The sequence below is a fragment of the Cricetulus griseus genome, chromosome 3 (assembly GCF_003668045.3).
Source record: "Cricetulus griseus strain 17A/GY chromosome 3, alternate assembly CriGri-PICRH-1.0, whole genome shotgun sequence".
Taxonomy (NCBI): Eukaryota; Metazoa; Chordata; class Mammalia; order Rodentia; family Cricetidae; genus Cricetulus; species Cricetulus griseus.
Genome location: NC_048596.1, coordinates 57,847,857 through 57,864,601, shown reverse-complemented (window position 1 = coordinate 57,864,601; position 16,745 = coordinate 57,847,857). Strand labels below are relative to the sequence as shown.

The 16,745-nt window shown below is 46.5% G+C and overlaps 1 protein-coding gene across 4 annotated transcripts in view; it reads right to left on the bottom strand.

The window, feature by feature from the left end:
- Positions 1 to 1,929: 1,929 nt before the first annotated feature.
- Positions 1,930 to 16,745, bottom strand: part of Nap1l4 (nucleosome assembly protein 1 like 4) — a 36,255-nt gene continuing 21,439 nt past the window's right edge. For 3 of the 4 annotated variants that reach the window (XM_027408841.2, XM_027408842.2, XM_035442091.1), the window contains exons 9-15: positions 16,255 to 16,394; positions 13,946 to 14,091; positions 11,434 to 11,456; positions 10,918 to 11,037; positions 10,178 to 10,207; positions 9,259 to 9,315; positions 1,930 to 3,003 (exon numbers count right to left, since the gene is read on the bottom strand). In XM_027408841.2, the coding sequence (XP_027264642.1) occupies positions 2,965 to 3,003; positions 9,259 to 9,315; positions 10,178 to 10,207; positions 10,918 to 11,037; positions 11,434 to 11,456; positions 13,946 to 14,091; positions 16,255 to 16,394 (555 nt within the window). In that variant the 3' untranslated portion in view covers positions 1,930 to 2,964. Of the gene's footprint in view, positions 3,004 to 7,324; positions 7,361 to 9,258; positions 9,316 to 10,177; positions 10,208 to 10,917; positions 11,038 to 11,433; positions 11,457 to 13,945; positions 14,092 to 16,254; positions 16,395 to 16,745 lie in introns of all 4 variants that reach the window. The other variant, XM_027408843.2, reaches the window with a different exon arrangement.

Here is a 16,745-nt window from a genome sequence, read left to right as displayed (position 1 = left end):
GTAGCAGGTTGACCCACCCGAGGAGGCCAGAGATAGGTACCCCCCACTCCAAGGCATTCCCACCCAATCCTCACCACCAGAAGCAAGTGCAAGCCCTGGCAGAGTAGCACCATCTAGCTCCACCGAGGGAGGTGTTGGGGCTAGACATTTCAGTGGGCAAGTGAGACCAACTAAGCAACAAAATCTTATTGGCATCTCAGTGGCCATGTGTGGCTGAATGCCATCACACCCTTCCATGGCCAAGGCTCCACCACACAGATGCAGCCACTGCCCTGGAAGCTGGCAGCTGAGCTGCCAGGGTGCTGGCTCTGCCCGTGACCCCAGAAGCCTAGGTGGAGTTGAGGCTGTGCAGGAGGAAACTATAAGGCATACTCCTTGGCCAGAGGCGTAGATGCCTCACTAGAATACTTTGGTGATAGCTGTGGGCCTCCTGCCCCAGGTCTACAGGATGGGTTAGTGAGGACAAGTTTCTTGGGGTTCTCTGAGCACCTAACAGTGGCCAGCCAGGGATCTGGGCTCCATGCTGAGGGGCCTCCTCCCTCCTCCTGACCCCAGAGGAGAGGCAACAGCATGCAACCTCTGATCACAGGTAGCCCAGCTTCAGGACCCAGTCCCACGCTCACAAAGTCATGCTCACATGACTTCCATGCTCACAAAGTCAAAGAAGCCCACCTCTATTCTGGGTCACCCTCAAGCTGCCCTCCTGCTGTGTCCTCAGTCCTGGTGCATAGTGCTACATACACTGCGGGTGGCCCCTGCCAGCTCCGCTTCATTGAGGTCTATTGCCCATGGGTGGTAAATTAGGAGTTAGAGGCAAGGCTGGCTTAGAAAGCAACCCTTAGATTGCCAGGCTAATATGCCTGGAATTACCCAAGCACATCATTTTGTGCAGTTACCTGATCTTTTAATGGTGAGATGCACGTTTACAAATGAATTTAAATGACCCAGGTGGAGATTAGATTGGGGTAAGGGGCAGAGTGCACAGATGAAGAGGATTCTCTAGGGGAATGACAGGGTGGAGAAAGGGTACACCATTGTCAAAGCAACTAATGTATGTCCACTTCCAAGCCTCGTTCTCCCCTACTGCCGCCTTCGGTGGCTTTGAAGCAGCAAAGGTTAAGGCAGCCATGCAGGCAGGCCACTTTGGACACTGGACTTGTAGGGAGAGTAGGCCACTTTGATTTTTCCAAGACAGGGTTTCTCTGTGTAACAGCCCTGGCTGTCCTGAAATCCCTTTGAAGACCAGGTATGCTTTGAACTCAAAGATCTGCGTGCTTCTGCCTGGGGTGCTGGTATTAAAGGCATATACCACTTCTGTAACTGAGCATGTAAGGTAGGCATTCCGGGGATAAGCTCTTCCACCATTAGGGTCAGTCAGAAACAGCCACCAAACTGACCTTCTAGCACCTGGGGGCTAAGGCAGGGGAGGTGTTGCAGGTTAGAGGCAAGCCAGGTCTATAGACAGCAACAGCATCTCACAGCCACCCATCCCCACTTTTAAAAAACCAAAGGCATCACATAATCTTTGTGAGGTATGCATCTCCTGGATCTACAAGACAAAGCCCCAGATTGATGTTTTACCTTAGCCCGGCCATTAATCCCAGCACTGGGGATGGTAGAAAAAGGCATCAGATAACCCTAGAATTGGAGTTACAGATGGTCCTCTGGAAGACAAGCCAGTGCTCTGCAGAGCCATCTCTCAAGACCTCCCAAACCCCATCCCAGGTCATTTCTTAGGCCTTTGCCCCACAGTAGCAAAATATTCCCAGGGTCCCAGGCTGGTTCCACAACCAAACAGCTCTCTTCTATTTGAAAGAATGAGCTTTCACAGCCACATCAGCCAAGTGTGAAGTCTGCAGTCACTCAGTCCATCAGGGTGTGGCCAGCTGTGGGCAGTCAGGAAGGGCAGGTGGCTTGTCAGAAAAAGTGTTCACTTGTGTTTCACAACTTTAATAGAATATTCTAACTATTCTGTACAAATTGAAAACACCGTATTCAGTTACAAATGTGTTATCGGGTAAGGCTGAGCACGCTCTACACGGCTGGTCACTGTGGACATGGCTGTCCCAGTTGCCAAAGACCACAACCACACACTCGCAAACTCCACACACACCAACCAACTGGTCACCAAACCCAGGTGTGACCCTGGTGTGCACAGTGCAAGCTGAAGCTCTGTTCTACAGGCCAGCAATCCCCTCATGAGGGAGGACTTTGGCCCCCTGGCTACAGCCTGACACCCTCCAGAGGCAACGATAACAAGTGGTCTGCATGGCACAGAACAGCTAGTGGCAGGTGGCAGCAGGGCTTCCTCCATGGGCCTCTCTACTTGATGTCATATCCTCCTGGTCAAGTCAGCAACACGGTCTCGTAAGTGAGAGGAGGACGACAGTGAAGTTCAAAGCCCCCCCACCCCCAAGCACAAGTGAATAAATAAGCACAAGGGTGAACCAGACAGCTCTGGCCTCAGAGGTGTGTGCCACAACCCACCCAGCCCTGAAACCAAAACTCAAGGAAAAAAAGGGGTGGGTGGGTGGGGGGAACTGCTCTAAGGCGAGCATAGCCTCCTCTACAGTGCTTGGGAGATGACTAGGGTACAGCAGCTGGAGCAACTTCCCATGAAGATCAGTAGCTGGAAACCATGGGGCCTCTTCAGTAGGGGAGGGCTGTGTGCACAAAATCACCAGGCTCTGCCAATGCCAGACACAACCCCAGCGCCCCCTACGTGGTTTTCAGGCACCAAGGCAGCAGGTGCTACAACTAAATCTTCTATCCTGAACTGCAGCCCAGCCTCCACTGTACAAGTTAAGCAAAGTAAGAAGGGAAGGGGGAGAGGAATCATGCACTTGGAAATGGTTAGATGTCACAGCACTGTCAAAATTCTGCTTTGGCAGGGACTGAGGCCCCTGCCTGCAGCCTGGGGTCCTGACAGCCGTCCACAAGGCAGCCCCTCAGGGTCGCTGCTTCTCACTGCTGCTTGCACTCCGCTGGCTGGCTGGGTTCTTTCTGCAAGGAGAATACAGGATTTGAAGAGAATAAAACCAACATCACTCATCAAGTCTCCCCATCCCACAAGAACCAAGGAGCTTATTCTTTCTTACCAAAAAGGTGGCTCCTGCAAACATTGAAAGAGCTGACATGGAAACAAGTCAGCTCTCCAGGGAAAGTCACAGGAGTTTGCTCATCTGTTCTAATACAAAGTCTAACTTAGAATGTGTTAGGCAGAGATCTGTTGGGGGCCACAGAAACAAACTATGCCCCGAGAGGCTTTGCTGCTATTACAGACTACACCTGCATCTATGCCTGCAACCGCCTCTCCCAAGGGCAGCTCTGTCCTTGGGTATTCATGCAGGGAAGGCTGTCCTTCCCAGCGAGCTGACTCCAGTAGCTCATGGCCATGGCCACCTCCTGCAAAGAGCCACATCCACCAGTCTCACAAGACAGGAATCCAGATTATGACTGTCTGAGGCGCAAGGCAACTTCACTCTAACATAACACACAAATCTGGTGCCTTTAAACCACATTCAGGACCCAGGGAACTTTGTATGGAGGTCAATGAAAGCCCGAGGACAGCCAAGGACCTCAATGCTACCTCAGAGCTAAGACATGCACTCAACTCATCTCTCCCCAGAATCCCTGGGAGCTACAACTAAAGCTCACACTGACTGTGGAGCATGGTGGTAAAAGTCTGTTATTCCAGGATAAGGCAGGGAAATGCCATGCTCAATCAAGGCCAGCCTGACCCATGTGGTGAGACTCATCATGTCCCCAAGTAACTAGAGTTAGTGATACAGCTCAGTAGTGGAGCACTTGTCTGGCATGCCCAAGGCTTTATCCTTAGCACCCCAAACAATTGTTTTTAGAGAACGACTATGTACATAGCCCTGGCTGCCCTTGAACTCAGATTATCTGCATGCCTAGGTCTTTCAAGTGCTTTAAAAAAAATTTACTTTTTTGCTTTTGTTTTGAGACAGTCTCACTGTGTAGTCCTGGCTGTTCTGGAACTCACTATGTAGATCAGGATGGTCTTGAACTCAAGGTATCTGCCTATCCAGTGCTAAGATTAAGGGGCATGCACCACTATGCCCCGTTACTCTTATTTTATTATGTGCATGGGTGTTTCGGCTGCATGTATGTCTGTGCACTATGCATGCCAGCAGAATTCAGAAAAGGGGGTAGTCAGATTCCCTAGACTAGTTATATACAGTTGTGTTCTGATATGTGGATGATGGAAACTGAATCTTTGGAAGAGTAGCCTGTGCTCATAACTGCTGAGTCATCTTTCCAGCCCTAATAAAAGAAATTTGTTAAAAGTGTTTCTACTACTTTGCATGGTTATGGGGTTCTAATAAGAAAAGCCTGCATTGCGTGAACATTTAAGGTAACACCAGAAGTGTCTATGGTATAAGAGGAGAACCCCAACAAGTCCACCTTGAGACACCACACTTCAGGGGCAAAAATATACCTACAGTGCCAAGACATGCAAGGAGAACCTTGGCCTGGTCTGACTGCAAATGTTTTCCAACTAAAAAAAAAAATTTTTTTACTCTTATGTGCGCCTGTATGTCTATGTAAGGGTAGGCATCAGATCCCCTATAAGTGGAATACAGATGGTTGCAAGCTACTGTGTGGGTGCTGGGAATTGAACCCAGGTACTCTGCAAGAGCAACCAATGCTCATAACAGTGAAGCCATCTCTCCAGCCTCTGAACTGTGATGAGAAGAACACAGGCCTCCAGGTTGGGGCTGCCATCCCTACCCGTGTCTAAGAGGGCTTTGTAAGTCGACAAGGAATCCAAGCCCAGAGAAGCTATGATATTCTCAGTTGCTGACAACATTTGGAATTCAAACCCAAGCTGCTAGGTGCTTGGGTGCTGTGAAGGATTTCTCTTGATTGGATCATTTGAGGTGAGAAGACCCACCATAAATCTAGGCCACATTTATGTAAAGGACATGGAAGAAGAAAGCTTTTGCTCTTTGTCTGTTGGCCCTCACTCTCTGGCAAGTCCATTCCTTCACTGGCTCTATTAGAGACTTCTTTGGGATTCTGACATATACACAAGATCAGCTGAGACATCCAGCCTTGTGGACCGAACAATTATCAGATTTTTGAACTTTCCATTAGGAGATAGCTATTGTTGGATTAGTTGGATCATAGATTATAAGCCACAGTCTATCAGTTGTTTTTCTTTTTAAACTTTTAAAAAAGGTTTATTTATTATGTATAGTCTTCTGTCTTGCATATATGCTTACACACCGGCAGAGGGCATCAGATCTCATTATAGATGATTGGGTGCCACCATGTGGTTGCTGGGAATTGAACTCAGGACCTCTGGAGGAACAGCCAGTGCTCTTAACCTCTGAGCCATCTCTCCAGCCTATATCAGTTTTTTTTTCCTCCCCCTAGAAAAACCCAATACAGATGCAAATCAAGCAAGAGCAGTCAGAAGACAGCCAAAGCTAGATCTAGAGGCAGTCAACACAGTAGCCAAGGTCACTGACCCACTGATCTAGAGAGCATCAGGGAGGCAGGGTGTCCCAGGCAAGTACAACAGGGACAGGAGAGAGGAAGGCAAGCGATGCACACACAGGAAGGAGTGTGAGCTCAATGGGCTGGGGTACAACTGGAGTCCAGTCCCAGTAGAGAAGTAAATAAAGTAAATAAAAAAGGCAAACGGAACAAGAGGCACTGCAGGTGGCATCTCCCCACCACTGCCTCAGAACACAGGCGCCCTGCATTTTATCTTGTTACTTAAATGAAGTGGCATTTCTGACCACCAGAACCTAACATTTTTGTCTTCTATAAAACCAAAACTGAGGGTGTAAAATCCAAAACGCAGACCCCAGCAATGCAGGTGATGAAGCTACTAGAGAGCACAATCCTTACTCGGTGGCAGAAGAGGCTGCCATCACGGCAAGAGCAGTGAGGCAGCAGGCTTAAACGGGGATACTATAGCTCCAGACCCCACCACTGCCAGGCAGTAGATCACAGTGTCAACTGGTGCTCTTGCTGTGGTAACCAGGTTTAAAAGGGGATTTTGCAAATGGGATATTTACTGGCTTTGGACATAGTCAGAAACTAAATTGCAACTGAACTGTAACATCTGCCACATCACATCTTAATGACAATTTGGCCACTCAATGCTAGCCTGCCTGTCAAGGGAGGGGAGCCAGTACTTAAAAACACACAAGCAAGCCAAAACCTTGCCCACCAGGACTACATAAGATGTGATTGTTAAGAGCACAGTGGGCCTGAGAAAGGTGGAACTGAGGCCACTTACCTCCACCATGCCAGCTACACTAGGGAGCCAGGCCCACGCCAAAACTACCTGCAGGTAGACACCTTCCATGGTCTGCTGTTACTATGGCCTTCGTAATCAGGAGACCTTTAACACTGACAGTCAACTGCACCTAACTGCTGGAGTGAAGATGGCTCCAGAGTGAGCCCACCAAGGGCAACAAACCAAGGCTCTGTAGGACTGCACTGTCATTCTGAACTATTCTTTATTAACTATTGTCTTCACAACAAAAGACAGGGGCCTACCCATGGGATAAGATTTTGAGTTCCTTGTGGTGTCTCCCACTCTTCCTGGCCTTCCTTCTCCTACAGCAGTATACATGTGCAAAGCTGTGAGCACTCCATAGGGAAGGCTTGTCACTGCCAAGGGTCTCTCCTCCCTGCTAGTTGCCTAAGGGTGAGGGACGCTCTCCAGATTACACAGGAAAGAAAAGGTGCCTCACAACATGCTCACAAGTGGCTCTGTCATCCTCTAACCAAACTTGAGGTGGGGCTTTATCATCCCCACACTGGTAGGGACTTCAGCCAATATGACTTGATCTTCCGTTCACTCACTTGTCTGCACAATGCCTGGTATAGTGTATAAACCCAATAGACACCTACACAAATCCAGGGTAACTATAGCCGAAGTGTTTGAGACTGTCACAGCGTAGCCAACAGGTACCTCCCCTACCAGGCCTGTGTGCTCAAGGTGGCTTCTGTGGCCATCTTGCCAGTTGCTGATCCCCCAGAGTCTCTTGTTCTGTCACAAGACAATGCCCCACCCCTCCCAAGTATAGCTCAAGTACTAGTTAACAAAAACACCAGGCAGGCCCTGAAAGCAGGGGTTAAGTTTAACTATTCTGCTGGTTTTACAAATGCATTTAGCTGTGGAAGCTCCATACACGAGCTGCTTACAAGAGCTGGAGGAACCCTAGCTCCTGAACAATGTGGTGGATTGTACCTTTCTGTGTCCCAGAAGTCAAAGTAATGCAAGGAATCAAGTACAGACAATAATTTGGAAGTTAGGTATGAACAGATTCCACCTTACCTAGAAATGCATGAATGATTAACACAAAAATTACACCTAAATGGGGAAAAAAATTGAAAGGAACTGTCAGCATGAAAGAAATGAAATGCACAAAATTATACAGGAGGCAACAGCCACATTCTCATGATACAAAGGCTTCCAGTAGGGGTAGGAGCAGCTTTAGCATAGCAGAGCTGCATTCCTTCCCAAGGCCAGAACCTCATTCCCTCTTACAACAAACAACTCCCAGACAACACTCTCTGTGTAATTTTTGTGTGCAGATTCCAACAGCCCTTCACTTTGAAAGGTGCACATGAAGCCACAGAACCACATCTTGACCCAAAGACAACAGGACCACCCCTTGAACTGCCTGCAACAACAGCTTGCCATACTGTCCCATTGCCTACATGACTTCTTTAGATTCTCTCCACACCCAGACAACAAAAGAGGCCAGATGCCCAAAGGGCTTTTTATTAAACACATGATCATCAGGGTGAGAGGATCTCTTCAAAAAACAGACATGAGAGGAGACAGAAGGCTCTGCAGATGACAAAGGGCAAACAACAGTAAAAAGAAAAGGGAGGAGAGGGGATACACCGGAGGCTAAGTGAGACAAACATAGCACAGAGGCCAAGGTGTACCAAGTTGAACTGTGCACATGCCCTGGTCCCTGCCAAGTGCACTGTGACCATGTGTCCATTTAGTGCCCACAGGGCATAAATCCCCACCTCCACCCCATGAGGCTCACCAGTACAGTCTCTGTGACCCAAGGGTGATCCTTAGAGGAGAGTATCATTCGTAACAGTGGCAGCAGCTCATTTCTCACTTTTCCTTCAGGAACTTCTTAGTGTGTGCATGCATTCCCGGCAGCACAGCAGCCACAGCACCAAGTCATTGCATTGGCAGCTTTTAGCACACACTCCACGCAGGGAAAACAGGACAACAGACAGACACTAGCCAGTCAAGAGACTCAGAGCACAGAGACACCAGGTAGGGGTGCATTCCAACAGACCCCACACACTGTCAAACACAAGGCAGTATGGCTGCGCTAGAGCAATTCAGGCTATCCTGTCTTCATGTGCCTACAGTCTTCTAACAATAGTCTCCTGAGACAAGAGAAAAATCCCAAACTTAACTGGTAAAATTGGTAGAGTAGCCTGTCCATTTTTTTTTTTTTTTTTGGTTTTTTTGAGACAGTGTTTCTCTGTGTAGCTTTGGAGCCTATCCTGGCACTCGCTCTGGAGACCAGGCTGGCCGTGAACTCACAGAGATCCACCTGCCTCTGCCTCCCGAGTGCTGGGATTAAAGGTGTTCGCCACCAACGCCCGGCTGCGCCTGTCCATTTTTTTCTTTAGCTGTGTGTATGTACGTACAGATGTCTAGGACACCTTTCCTGAATTTTCTCAGCAAGTATGAATGTGAAGTTCTGACCACAAGCTAATTTTTCTTTTTTACAGCACACAATCCCTGCCAGGTCCTCTGCAGACAAACATGGGTGCTTCCTGTTACAGCATTCCTCTAAGGAAGAGCTGGAAACTACAGGTGCATGCTCAAGTCTACAGAGCTGAACACCTAGTTGAATTAAACACCCAATGCTCCAGGCACATGAGGTGTCTTTCCTCGACTGCAGATTTTTTAAACTAATATTTACTTATTTATTATGTATACAGTATTCTGTCTGCATGTGTCCCTGCAGGCCAGAAGAGGGTACCAGATCTCTTTACAGGTAGTTTTGAGTCACCATGTGGCTGCTGGGAATTGAACTCAGAGGACCTCTACAAAATCAGTGCTCTTAATCCCTGAGCCATCTTTCTAGCCCTCAACTGCAGATTTTTTTTTTTTTTTTTTTTTTTTGGATATACATATTCCTAGCATCACTGCCTCAAAATGGGAAGAAGCTTTAAAAGCCCCACTGTGCAATATTGGTAGACTCAGGAAGTCCCCAAAGAACTAACCTTGGGGTTAACATCAGCATCATCCTCATCTTCTGCCTCCTCGTCACCTTCCAATTCCTATAATAAAAGGAGACAAAGGTAAAGGGAGATGACTAAGGACATGACCAAAGGGCGTCACCTGAACACGTGGAAAGTGACACACAGCTTATTTTTATTTTGCACAACTAAAGCTAATTCTTACAAAAGAAACCAGAGCTAGAGGGACACTCAGTGGTTAAGAGCACAAACTGCTCTTGTAGAGAGACTGAATTCAGGTCCTAGTACCTATGCTCACACCCCTGGAAACATCTGCTTCAGGAGATCAGACGCCTTCTGCACTCCAGGAACCAGCACTCAAAGCATAACCACACATGAGCATAAATAAAAGTTTTTTCTTAAAAATCTTGGAAAAGTATTTCTTTAAAAATGAAAGGAAAAAAAGATTCAGCTGAATAGACTGACCCAGAAGCTAAGATTCCTGTGGTTTCTGCTTTCCACAAGCAAATCACAGCAGAGACCTGCTTTTGGGCCAGTCACTAACAATTACTCTACATATCTTTTTGCTTTCACAGGTAACTCAGAAACACTTCTAAAAACGTAAACATTGCTTATTAAATAATTATTAAGGTACTTTTTTTTTCTTTTGTTTTCAATGCAAGGTTTCTCTGTGTAGCCTTAGGTGTCCTTGAACTTGCTCTGTAGACAAGGCCTAACTCAAAATCACAAAGATCCTCAGCATCCCGAGTGCTGGGATTAAAGGTGTCACCATCACCAGCTAAGACATTTTTATAAGCAATTACAGGGTCAAAATCTATGGGCACAAAAAAATCAAAATGGCAACCAAAACCAGAGCAAGACCCTTTGACCTCCTAACTCCAAGCAAAGAACTCAAAGCTATACAAGGTTGGTGTGAGAATACTACATGCACCTTCTTCCTTACCTCCTCTTCTCCCTCCTCTCCTTCTTCAAACTGCAGGGGAAACAGAAAACAATTTAAATTTCTACAACCATGACATAGCCCCAATACCAAGCTGATAAGCACCCTGCTATGCTAAAGACAGCACGAAGCCTGGTGCTGCTGCTACAGAAGCAGTGATGGCTTGCTCCATCCAGGTGTCCGAGAGGCACATGCTGCTGTTGCAGGCCCAGCTCAGCCCAGCAGAGCAAGGACTGTGCTGTATGATGAGGGACTTTCCAGTATTGAAAGTTGCTCAAAACAAGAGTTAAGAATGGGAAGGAGTGACAAAGAGCTGCTGGCTGCATGTTAGATAAGCTCCCTTTCTATTTTCAGACTAAAACAGGGGCAACTACAGTCATTTGGGAAGAGGCACTCTCAATTGAGAAAAGGCTTCCATGAGATGTGCCTAAAGGCAAGACAGTGGTACATTTTCTTGATTAATGATCAACATGAACGGGTGCAGCTCACTGAATGTGGAACCACTCCTGGGCTGGTGGTTCTGGCTGTTATAAGTAAGGCTGATCAAGCCAATAAGCAGCAACCCTCTATGGTCTCTGCATCAGATTCTGCCTCCAGGCTCCTCATCTTACTTCCCTGGATGATGCTTTTGGTCATGATGTTTACCCCAACTAAGACTAAGGCTAAAACTAAGTTAATTAGCTGCCCAGTTGCATGCAGGAATTTGGGCATTTCATATCTCCCCCTCCCCCCAGCCCACATACATTGTCATCATCCTCTATGGCCTCCCCAGTGAAGTAGAGGACAGCCCGTGGCACGATTCGCTCACGGAAAAAGTGCCCAATTTCAAAGTCAGAGGCTAAGGTGAACTCGGAATCTTCATCCTGAGAGAGAAAACCAATACATTAAATCATTTCAGTGGGTTAAAGACATGTTCAGCACCCTCACCCTACCCTCAGCCCTTACTCTGAATCATCTATACTGCTGGGTAGTCAACACATTGAAAGCCACTTAAAATGACCTTCAAGTCAATGTTCAAATGGCACTATGAAATAACATGAAAGCAAAACAATAGAGCAGATGAGCTGCAGCTTTGCCATCTGTCTAGGTTTTCAGCATAGGGGCACTGGGTCTCTAGCAGGGACTAAAAGACAGGTATAAAAAAACAAACATTTCTCCCCAGGCCCAAGGTATAATGACTTCATTTTAACTACAGAAACTAAAGGAGCAAGAATGGATTAGAAAGACAGAAAACCAGGGCATTAGATAATATATCTTACCAAAGATTCTCCATCTCCAGAGGCTAGAAAAAGAAAAAAAAAAAAAATTACATTACAATGTAAATTACAATGTACATTACAATGTAAAAAAAAAACTTACATTACAATGACAACCAATGTCTTAACATCCACATTGAAGGCAACTCAGCTGGTGGACAGTTCTGTCAGACCCCAATGAGGCACCATAGCACCTTGTGAACATTTTCATAAGCTCCATATATTACTTCAGCTAGAGAAGGCTGTAGGTCAAAAAAGCCTGAGAATTTGAAGAATGAGCAGGAAGTCGGTGAACCAGCTGCCCTAGGGATGGCAGTCAGTGAACTGTCCATGTAGATTGACCCTGTACACTGTATAAATGCTGAATTACGCATGCCTATCTGTTATAAAGGAAGAATTCAAAGTCTGATGATGACCCTACAGAGGGGTTGCAGCTTGTCACCCAAGGCTGATGCAACCATGAGTGAGGGTATACACACAAGACTATCATAGTGGTACTGACATTCACCAGGCCAAAGAGGAGATGTGGGCTTCTTACCACACTCCATGAAACCAAACCAACCACCACCTGACAGATAATTTGGACCTTGACTAGCAATGTGCTGGAGTTAACCTAATCCCTTCTGCTCAACCTGTGGTGCCAGCATTTCTCACAAGGCTCAAGTCATTTGGTGTCACAGCCTGGCAGCATTCACTGGCACAAAGACAGTGTTGGTTGTATGAGCACCACCCAAGAGACTGCTGCTATGTAGGCAATGTACAGGGTCTGAGGGCTAGAACCCCATCTTCCCAGGGACAAGCACCCTAGCACTTGCCTTCTAGACCGATCCTGTAGGTTGAAGGTCAGTGGGGGCTATACTATGCAGCATTTCCTTCATCCCCGAATCTGTAACACACCCCCCTGCCATCCTCCTCCTTTCTTGTTCACAGCACTCATCACTTGACCCTGGTTTTATGTGCTGCCTGACTAAAATGCAGGCTGAAAACTGAATGAGCTAATTTCAGAGTTGTGCTACTGTAAATCACCACCCCTAATATCATGTCTGCTTATCAAGCCCACTTTTGCTGTTGCTTTAAAAACAAAAATAAGAAAATTCCCAGAGAAGCTGACTTTTTTTTTTTCTCTTTCTTCAAGACGGGGTGGGTGTGTGTGTGTGGGGTGTGTGTGTGTGTGTGTGTGTGTGTGTGTGTGTGTGTGTGTGTGTGTGTGTGTGTGTGTGTGTGTGTGTGTGTGTGTGTGTGTCTCACTATGTAGCCCTGATGTTCTGGAAATCACTACGTAGATCAGGCTAGCCTAGAACTCACAGAGATTCGCCTGCCTTTGCTTCCCAAATGCTGGGATTAAAGGTGTGTGCCACTATGCCCAGCGAGCCACACAGTGGGTCTGGTTCAACATGTCAGTGTCCTCAAAGGGGATTTCCTCACACAGGAAACTTGAGTACTATTAAGCTTATTTACCAAAACAACATACTTTGTATTTCTGGGCTCAAAGAAAATGGCCATTACAATAGTAATACCCGGCCAGGCAGTGGTGGCACATGCCTTTAATCCCACCTCTTGGGAGGTAGAGGCAGGCAGGTGGCTGAGTTCAGGGCCAGCCTGGTCTACAAAGTGAGTTCCAGGACAGCTAGCGGTTACACAGAGAAACCCTATATAGAAAAACAAAAAACGGCCAGGCAGTGGTGGCGCACGCCTTTGATCCCAGCACTCAGGAGGCAGAAGCAGGTGGATCTCTGTGAGTTCGAGGCCAGCCTGGTCTCCAGAGCGAGTGCCAGGATAGGCTCCAAAGCTATACAGAGAAACCCTATCTCGAAAAACATTAACAACAACAATAACACCCAAATGTTCCATGAGGGGCATCGTGATCGACAACAGCAGTGAGCTCCGGGACAAAGAAAGCCAAGTGCCTAGATCCAGGAATGGACCCAACTAAGGCCACACATACAACTCTGCACCTGCTGACCTTGGCTGCAGGGATGGACATTTACGTCCAATGATGGTCCCTTCACAGAAAATGACAAAATCCTGTCTCCTTTAACACTGAGAAAGATTATGGCCAAACATCATCTCAGTATTACAGAATTACTGCAGGATTCAGTACTGCAGGATAGACTGCAATAATTAATACAAGGCTCATGATCCCATCTTCATTGTATAGCTCAGAAAACAAAAAGCTCCAATATTATAGTTTTGCTTCGAGTCTTTAAAAAATATAAATCTATGTACTTGTGCTTATCACATACAAATCCCAAATAAGTCCTTGTGCTCTATCAACTTGTGTAAAACTAAGAAAAAACGGATCTTAAGAAAAAAGAAGCTGGACAGTTGATTCTGAAGCTTTGTAACTGTGACTAGCTTGAGCCAAGAAGGGTCCCTCCTGCCTAGCTGGCTGTACCCTTCTATATACCTAGGAAAGGGACCATCCTCTCCTGAGGTGCACACACAACTCCTGAAAGCTAAGCCAACATGTGAGGAGTGAACAACTTCACACAACACACTGAGCTGCCCTGCCCACCTTTCAGGGGGCTGAAGAAGTTGAAGAAGGACTCATTGGGCACTTGCTTGGTGATGGTTCGCACGGTGCCCCGACCCTTGTGCTTCTGCTTTTTCTTGATGGTTTTGACTGTGACATTTTTTCCCTTCTTCCAGTCAATTGTACACCTGCAGGGACAAGGCAGCTGTTATAGACACTTTCTACAAGAGAAATCCCATTACTACACAGGAAGGAACCACAGCCCTATGGAATGTCTGACACCATTAATCTGCAAACCAAGGAAAAGAACCCAAAGAACATCTGTATGGCAGCTTACAAAAGCTAGCCTGGTCCCACCATCCTGGAGTAACCAATGCTCAAAGCCTTACAGTTCTGAAATGACAACAGCACTCTACCACAGTGGTCCATAGGGATTCTGACATGTGTCTTCTGTACAAGACCGTCAAGTGTGCATAATGCTATAGAGTGCATCATCTGCTGTCTCTGAGCAAACTGAGGATTACCACTCACGTACCCAACTCACAAACAACTAAGTGAACAGGACATCAGGGGCTACTGTGTGCTCAGGAAGAGCCAAGCCCTCTCCCACATGACAGACTGTCCTCAGGAAAAGAGCTTCCCTAACTCTAACCCTAATTACTTCAAGCCTTTAAATCAAGTGGGATTTTAATGAAGCCCAAATCACTTAGTGCTGGTTCTAGTAAGCGTTTTACTTCAACAGTCAGTTTCCCAAACAGTGAGACAAGGAGTCAACTCTACGCTCTATCTCTACGGAGTAGTCTAGACTAACACTGACATGCATCAGGTGGCAAATGGTGTACCAAATTTCAAAGCTGTCACTGGACTGTGACCTGCACTGAACTTTACCACTCAACAAGTATTTTTGTTCTTCAGGGTTTGGGGCTTGCCGGGTAGTGGTGGCACATGCCTTTAATCCCAGCACTCAGGAGGCAGAGGCAGGCAGATCTCTGAGTTCGAGGCCAGTATGGTCTACAGAGCTAGTTCCAGGACAGTCAGAGCTGTTACACAGAGAAACCTTATCTCAGAAAAACAAAACAAAACAAACAAACAAACAACAACAACAAAAAAAGAATTTGGTGCATGGCTGGGCATGATGGTGGCCTTTAATCCCAGCACTTGGGAAACAGAGGCATGTGGAGCTAAGTTAGGCCTAGTCTACACAGCAAGTTTTAGGCCAGCCAGAGACACATGAGACCATGGCTCAAAAACAATCCAAAACAAAACAAACAAACAAAAAAACACTTCAGGATGGGCTAGAGAAATGGCTCAGAAGCCCAAGATTTGCTCCCCAGCACCACATGGCAGCTCACAACCATCTTTAACTCCAATTTCAGAGCATTTGATATCCTCTTCCAACCTTCACAGGGACTGCATGGATGTAGTACACAGATACACATGCAGACACAACATCCATACACACTAAAAATAAAAATCTTAAAAAAAAAAAGTTGTGGCTGAGGACACAATCTAATGGTAGAGCACTTGTTTTTATGTTTATGTGTGTGAGTTCCTGAGCTCAATCTTCAGTGCTACAGTGCCACAAAAAATAAATAAGCCAGGCAGTGGTGGCACCCACCTTTAATTGCAGTGCTTAGGAAGCAGAGGCAGGTGGGTCCCTGAGTGTTTGAACCCAGCCTGGTCTACAGAGTGATTTCTAGAAAGCCAAGGAAGGCTATACAGAAAACCTGTCTCACAAAGTAAATAAAAAGTAAACAAACAGAATCCCTTAAATTATGTCTAGAGAATTCAAGACCTGGCCCCATTCAAACAAACTGAACACAAACTTGCAAGTATATCTGAACTTCAGGACATGACATACCTTCCAGCTTTGGCCATGTCTACATTACAGCTTCCCAACTAAAAGCTACTGCACATAAACCCTGCAGGGCTTTTAAGTGCTGACTTTAAAAATGAGTGCTGGGAACAGGTGGTGGTGGTGCACACCGTTAGTCCCAGCACTCAGGAGGCAGAAGCAGGCAGATCTCTCTGAGTTAGAGACCAGCCTGGTCTACAAGAGCTAGTTCCAGGGCAGCCTCCAAAGCCACAGAGAAACCCTGCCTCGAAACAAAACAAAACAAAAAACAAACAAACAAACAAAAAAAAAAGTGCTGGGTCTGCACTCTAATCCTCCTAAATGTACAGCCATTTCTCCAGTCTCTAAGACTTTTTATATCATTCTCATTTTCTATCTTTTTTCTTTGCTATACAGCCTAGACTGGCCTTGAACACATGAACACCCTATACCTGACTCTTCATTTAAAAATTCCACAAGCATTACCACTTTTGTTTCAGAAAGACATATATCTTACCCATCACAGTCCACAATTTCAGGACCTTCAAAAGAAAACGGGTCAGCCTTGTCTGGTTCTGATTTCATCTTGTATGTTTTCGTCAGGACAGGATTGGTGAAGTAGTCGTTGGGTTCAAAGTGAAACTCTAGCACAAAAGACTGAAGCAAAGATGCAGAGTAAGAACTAACATCTATAAGAAGAGCTTAAGGGAACACCTCATAGCCCATCTCAGGGGCTGCAGACCTTCCCAATGAAATCAGCATTGGCAGCGCCACCCTTCTCCCTCTGTATGAAATCTGGATCTTATTCTGCGCCTTGAAAACAGGATCCTAGCTGGGCATTGGTGGCGCTCACCTTTAATCCCAGCACTCGGGAGGCAGAGGCAGGTGGATCTCTGTGAGTTTGAAGCCAGCCTGGTCTACAGAGCGAGTTCCAGGATAGACTCCAAAGTTACACAGAGAAACCCCGTCTCTAAAAACCAAACAAAAACAGGATCCTTTATGGGAGGT